The sequence below is a fragment of the Salpingoeca rosetta genome (assembly GCF_000188695.1).
Source record: "Salpingoeca rosetta unplaced genomic scaffold supercont1.25, whole genome shotgun sequence".
NCBI classification, from domain to species: Eukaryota; class Choanoflagellata; order Craspedida; family Salpingoecidae; genus Salpingoeca; species Salpingoeca rosetta.
The window spans coordinates 223,967-230,521 of NW_004754909.1; the positions used below are offsets into that span (position 1 = coordinate 223,967).

General features: G+C 53.1%; 3 protein-coding genes across 3 annotated transcripts in view; 1 reads left to right on the top strand and 2 right to left on the bottom strand.

The window, feature by feature from the left end:
* Positions 1-1,128, bottom strand: part of PTSG_12790 (uncharacterized protein) — a gene marked incomplete at both ends in the record, with an annotated part of 24,311 nt that extends 23,183 nt beyond the window's left edge. Inside the window, one exon of the mRNA XM_004990095.1 lies at positions 52-1,128. Coding sequence (XP_004990152.1) covers positions 52-1,128 — 1,077 coding nt within the window. The remainder of the gene's footprint in view (positions 1-51) is intronic.
* A 2,675-nt stretch (positions 1,129-3,803) lies between these two features.
* PTSG_08769 (uncharacterized protein) lies at positions 3,804-4,384 on the bottom strand (the record flags this gene model as incomplete). The annotated part of the gene is made up of 2 exons (XM_004990096.1): positions 3,804-3,879; positions 4,077-4,384. 2 exons carry the CDS (start codon positions 4,382-4,384, stop codon positions 3,804-3,806), a joined length of 384 nt encoding a protein of 127 aa, XP_004990153.1.
* A 1,490-nt stretch (positions 4,385-5,874) lies between these two features.
* The window catches only part of PTSG_08770 (uncharacterized protein), a 2,739-nt gene continuing 2,058 nt past the window's right edge, over positions 5,875-6,555 (top strand). Inside the window, exon 1 of the mRNA XM_004990097.1 lies at positions 5,875-6,318. Within this exon, the coding sequence (XP_004990154.1) occupies positions 5,936-6,318 (383 nt within the window). The 5' untranslated portion in view covers positions 5,875-5,935. The remainder of the gene's footprint in view (positions 6,319-6,555) is intronic.

Consider the following 6,555-nt stretch of genomic DNA (forward strand, 5'->3'; position numbering starts at 1 on the left):
CTTGCCGTTGCCGTTGCCATGGCTGCGCAGCGTAGCCAGGATCTGCCGCACGTCGATGACGTGGTAGCGCTTGGCCGCCTGCAGCTTGCGGCACTGCTGCGCGCAGTGTCCGCGGAAGTTGCAGAACGCGCAAGTCACGCGCTCTGCAGGTGGACAGCATGGTCCACCGCTCGTGTCGGAGGGCGACGTGCCAGCGTGCATCGGCGATGCAGCGAAGGAGCCAGAGCCTGGCCCACCGATGGCGAGCACAGGCGTGCGCTTCTTGGGACGATGCAGGCGGCGCCCTTCCTGGATGAGGTCCGCCGTCATCTTGGACAGCGATGGCGGCGGGTCCTCGCGCTCCATGAACCGCATCGCCACATCAAACTCTGCGGGGAGTTCGTTGCGGACGAGGGTGCGCAGGTCGTCCTCCGGGATGGACACGCCGGCAGTGAGGAGCTGCGAGTTGATGTCCGTGATGCGGGACATGAACGTGTCGACGGTGTCCGTGGGCAACCAGGTGGTCGAGGAGAGCTGCTGCCTGAGGCGGCTGACGTGGTCCTTGCCGCTGCGGATGTAGCGCTCGCGGAGGCGGCGCAGCGCAAGCACACCTGAGCGGCCACGGTTGTCGGTGATGGCCAGCCGCAGCGGGTGTCCCGTCAGGACGCCAAGGAGGAACGCGAAGATGGCTGCGTCAACCTGTGGATCACGGGGATCCAGCAGGCCAGAGGCTGGGGACGCCACCTGCACTCCTCCGCTCGGAGTGGCGGAAGAAGGGAGAGAGGAAGAGGAGGAAGATGGCTGAGCGCCGTGGTCGTCGCCATCGCCCTCGTCGTCGTCATCGTCGTCGTGGTCCCCGGCGTCATGGCGGACGCCAGTGCGGCGAGGGCCGCGTTGAGCGCGGGAGCGAGTGCGGGGACCCGAAGCACCGTGGGCGCTTGGGCTCGGCGATGAGGCAGCTGCTGGAGCCTGCCCATCTCCTTGGTGGTCAGCACCACCCTCGGCGATGATGCCAGCGTCGATGCCAGCGGCGATGAGCTTGGCCTCGACGGTGATGAAGAAGAGGTTGGCATCCTGCTCAGCGCCAGCGAAGACCTTGATGCCGTCCGCGCTGATGGTGCTGGGTCTCATAATCTGTTGTAAGTTCATGGTGGTGGTGCTGTTGTTGGAGACTTGTGTGTGTGTGTGTGTGTGCTGTGTGTTGTGTGGGAGATTGGCTTGGCAAGAGGAAGTTGTGTGTGTTTACTTGAGTTGTGAAGCAAGCAAGGATGTAGGATGAATGAACACTCCAACAGAAAGAAACAGAGCACAAGACAAGAATTGTCGACAACGCAAAGTGGTGACGTGGCAGTGTTTGTTGAGAGTTGTGTGGTTATGTGGTGTGCTATGCAAGAGCATGGAACATCGAGCAACCACACAAAGCTAAACACTGCACGTGCAACAGGTTGGAGGGAAATCACGTGAACATTCCAGAACACAAGAGGTGAATGTGAATTTGTGGTGTCGTGAAGAAGGGAGGTCAACCGAAGGTCAATGATATGATTTGAGCAGAGTGGGCTTGCCTGTCAACACTCATACGATCAGCAAAAGAGAGCGGAGTGAGGCCTCAATTTGAGCGAAGCGTTTTGGGTCGAGCATGGTACCGGCGCGTGCTTTGGCTTCCTTCCACATCTTTTCGAGCCAGCTCAGCTGGGCAGTGCGTCTGCACGCCGCAAGTGTTGAATACTCATGCTGGTGCTGTTGGAGACTTGTGTGTGTGTGTGTGTGTGCTGTGTGTTGTGTGGGAGATTGTCTTGGCAAGAGTGAGTTGTGTGTGTTTACTTGAGTTGTGAAGCAAACAAGGATGTACGATGAATGAATACTCCAACAAAAAGAAACAGAGCAGAAGACAAGAATTGTCGACAACGCAAAGTGGTGACGTGGCAGTGTTTGTTGAGAGTTGTGTGGTTATGTGGTGTGCTATGCAAGAGCATGGAACATCGAGCAACCACACAAAGCTAAACACTGCACGTGCAACAGGTTGGAGGGAAATCACGTGAACATTCCAGAACACAAGAGAGGTGAATGCATGTTTGTGGTGTCGTGAAGCAGGGAGGTCAACCGAAGGTCAATGATATGATTTGAGCAGAGTGGGCTTGCCTGTCAACACTCATACGATCAGCAAAAGAGAGCGGAGTGAGGCCTCAATTTGAGCGAAGCGTTTTGGGTCGAGCATGGTACCGGCGCGTGCTTTGGCTTCCTTCCACATCTTTTCGAGCCAGCTCAGCTGGGCAGTGCGTCTGCACGCCGCAAGTGTTGAATACTCATGCTGGTGCTTGGAGACTTGTGTGTGTGTGTGTGTGTGCTGTGTGTTGTGTGGGAGATTGTCTTGGCAAGAGTGAGTTGTGTGTGTTTACTTGAGTTGTGAAGCAAACAAGGATGTACGATGAATGAATACTCCAACAAAAAGAAACAGAGCAGAAGACAAGAATTGTCGACAACGCAAAGTGGTGACGTGGCAGTGTTTGTTGAGAGTTGTGTGGTTATGTGGTGTGCTATGCAAGAGCATGTAACATCGAGTAACCACACAAGCTAAACACTGCACGTGCAACAGGTTGGAGGGAAATCACGTGAACATTCCAGAACACAAGAGAGGTGAGTGCAAATTTGTGGTGTCGTGAAGAAGGGAGGTCAATGATATGACTCAGCAGACAGGAACTGCCTGTCAACACTTGTACACACCTCCAGAGAGTTGTGGGTGGTGCATATGATTTGTGTCGCCGCGGCATAGCATGTCCCGGGCACCTGTTGTTGTAAGTTCATGGTGGTGGTGCTGTTGTTGGAGACTTGTGTGTGTGTGTGTGTGTCTGTGTGCTGTTGTTGCAAGTTCATGGTGGTGGTGCTGTTGTTGGAGACTTGTGTGTGTGTGCTGTGTGTGCTGTGTGTGAAGTGTGTGCTGTGTGTTGTGCGGGAGATTGTCTTGGCAAGAGAGAGTTGTGTGTGTTTACTTGGGTTGTGAAGCAAAAAAGGATGTAGGATGAATGAACACTGCAACAGAAAGAATCAGAGCACGCGAACATTCCAGAACACAAGAGAGGTGAATGCAAGCTGTGGTGTCGTGAAGAAGAGAGGTCAATGACTCAGCAGACAGGACTTGCCTGTCAACAACAACATCCCCATCTAAGCGATCAAAATCAGCGCGTGGAAGACGCCCAATGCTACAGGGGAAGTTACATCGCGCGTCGCTAAACTTGGCTTTGATGTCAAGTCAGTCAAACAGCGGGGATCTTCAAACAGGAACCGCCATCACATCACGTATGGGGAATAGCCACAGTCTTGTTGCATGCTATCCGAATCTAAGCTGTTGAAACCGGAAACTTCTTCACGTAGCAGCTATTGGGAACATATGCAACATGAACTGTACATGCCCTCTCCTGTCTCACTTTGTGTGTATGCATCCTGACGACTTCACCATGCAGATGCTGTACATTCATGCTGGTGGTGCTGTTGTTGGAGGGAAATCACGTGACCATTCCAGAACACAAGAGAGGTGAATGCAAGTTGTGGTGTCGTGAAGAAGGGGGTCAATGATGACTCAGCAGACAGGACTTGCCTGTCAACAGTGGATGCGTCGGTTGTCATCTTCATCAAGCAACATAAGAAGAATCAATAGACGCTTGCGACGTATGCTTCTTCTCATCAGCAACCACAACATCAGCTTCCTCCGCCGACGTCGTGCGTGTGCATCAGCGTCGTCCATCCTCGCGCGCCGGACAACACTTTGTTCGGCCCTGGCAGACCCAGCAGTCGAACTTTTTTTTTTTTTTGCAGCAGTTTTTTTTGTCTCAATCGCGTTCCTTCGAACGGAATTCTGGGCAGAATTTTGTCCAGTTCCTTTTTTCCGTCTCCTTCGAACACATCCTGAAACTCAAAATTTCAGATGTTGGCTTTCAGCGAAGCGAAAAGGCCGAACAGCTGTCCTCGTCACTGCTCTCTCTCTCTCTCCTTTGGGCGCTCTGCCGTAGCTTCGCCCAGACGCAACGTAGAAGGACATCTCATCCAGAAATACAAGGTAATTAGAGTTGGCTTTGTGCAACTCAAGGAGGTCGTGCGCGCACTGCAGCCGCTTTGCCTTGTTTGCAGGAGAGTTCATGGTCGAGTGCTCCGTGACAATCTTCTTCAGAGTCAGGATGCTGTTGCTGAGTGAGCGATAGTTGTTTCTGGTCGACTTCACACGCGTCCGCTCATACACATTCCGCACCTGCGGGATGGCCTGGCACCTGTCACTGTGGAGCTGCTTGAACAGGCCTTTGTCGCTGCCGCTCAGGCGTTGGTATTCAGGCAGTTTGGCATGCAGCCCAACCATGATGCGGCGAATCTTCTCCTCATTGACGCTCATGAGCAGCTGCCTGTGTTGAACATTCATGGTGGTGGTGCTGTTGTTGACCACTTGTACGTGTGCTGTGTGTTGTGTGGGAGATTGTCTTGGCAAGAGGAAGTTGTGTGTGTTTACTTGAGTTGTGAAGCAAACAAGGATGTAGGATGAATGAACACTCCAACAGAAAGAAACAGAGCACAAGACAAGAATTGTCGACAACGCAAAGTGGTGTCGTGGCAGTGTTTGTTGAGAGTTGTGTGGTTATGTGGTGTGTTATGCAAGAGCATGTAACATCGAGCAACCACACAAGGTAAACACTGCACGTGCAACAGGTTGGAGGGAAATCACGTGAATCATTCCAGAACACAAAACAAATTTGTGGTGTCGTGAAGAAGGGAGGTCAATGATATGATTTGAGCAGAGTGGACTTGCCTGTCAACAACTAGCTTGCGTTCGTACGGGACGAGTACTACGATTTAGGCAACAGCGCTGGGCAAAGTGTCTCCACAGAAAAAGGCGCGACGGGAGAAAAGGCAGCCGCACAAGGAAGCATGGCAAACAGCGCAGCAAGGCGGGGGAGTAGCAGAGATGCATACGGCATCCCCACATGATTGAGGAGCTGGCGGAATGCCAGCATGTCCGGGCCAAGTTCACCACATGGCACAGGAAACAACTGCTTCACGGCTTTCTGGCACGGCGACGAACCTTGTATGCGATGCGAGTCGCAAACACGTTCCTGGCGCCACAATTTGTTGGGGCGACGCGGCAAAATATGAGTCTTCGCGCAAGTTACAGGGGGCAGTCAATACATGCACGGTGAGTTACTCCCTCTATGCACACACATGCATCACCCCCGCGCACACATTCATACACAAACACACACACGGCACGAGCGAGTACCGCAGCAGTAAGTACACCTGCTGCTGCGGTGTGCAAGGACAATACTCCTCGGCAACGCGTCAAACGCATTGCCAGGGGTGCAGCGTCGTACGCGACTGCGACGTTGTCGTAGGAGCCACAGCAATTAGACTCATCGGTCTCGGCTTGAGAAAAGGTTTGCACCTTGACTTGTGGACGCCATACGGAAGGCCATTTGGCTTTATGATTAAACATTCACAGATGTGGTGCTGCTGTTGAAGACTTGTGTGTGCGCTGTATGTGCGCTGTGTGTGCTCTGTATGCTGTGTGTGTTTACTTGAGTTGTGAAGGATGTACAGTGAATGAACATGAACCGAGAGGCACTCTCACGCATAGACAGAAAACTGCAGCAGAAGCAAAAGTCCCACGTGGCACAGGACCCAGAAACTTCACAGCAAAATATGCTGACTCAGCCAACACCAACATTATAAGTGTTCAGCACTCATCGTGAGCTGTGTAAATCGCATCTTGTGGCCGCAGTCTAACCTAGAATGACCTGTTCAACAACGTGGTGCACGAAATGTGCTGCAACACTGAGTTCCAACTCGGACGCCGCATCCTGCGAAGGCGCACATCTATAATTAAGCTCAAAATAGGCCATTGCCCTATTTACATGACAGCACTACTCAGGAGGACATTGGCACTGCAAACAACAAGCCACAGACCTTCGCCAGCGCGACCATGCCTCCACCCGGCATCAACACGGATGGGGTGTCTGCGGGAGCGATCAGGTCCTTCCTGCAGGGCCTTGAGACGGCGTTTCCAGAGAAGCACAAGGACATGACAACGCAGGAGGCGTGCGTGGAGTTTGTTGTGCCACAAACAGAGGAGAAGCAGTGCGCGTACATTGACGTGATGCGGGATCAAAACGCCAGTGATGACGTGCGCCCTGCAACCGTGTTTGTGTCGCATGCGTGGCGCTACAAGATCGTGGATGTCCTCACCACGCTGCTGGAGTTTGCCGAGGAGGAGGAGAGCAAGCATGGCCGCAAGACCCACTTCTGGTTCGATCTCTTCATGAACAACCAGCATCAAAACGTCACCGCCAACCTCCCCCAAGAGTGGTCAGTGTTGTGTGTGTGTGTGTGTGTGTATGTGTGTGTGTGTGTGTGTGTGTGTGTGTGTGTGTGTGTGTGTGTGTGTATGGGTGTGTGTCTGTGAGTGTCCGAGAGCGAGTGCGTGGGTGAGCGTAGCAAGGCGCTAAATATAGTATTCTGAAGTCAGCAGGATAAGACCATAGAGTGATTCTTACGCACACTCACGCGCAGATACCACACCCGCGGGCAGCTGTCCAAGTACGT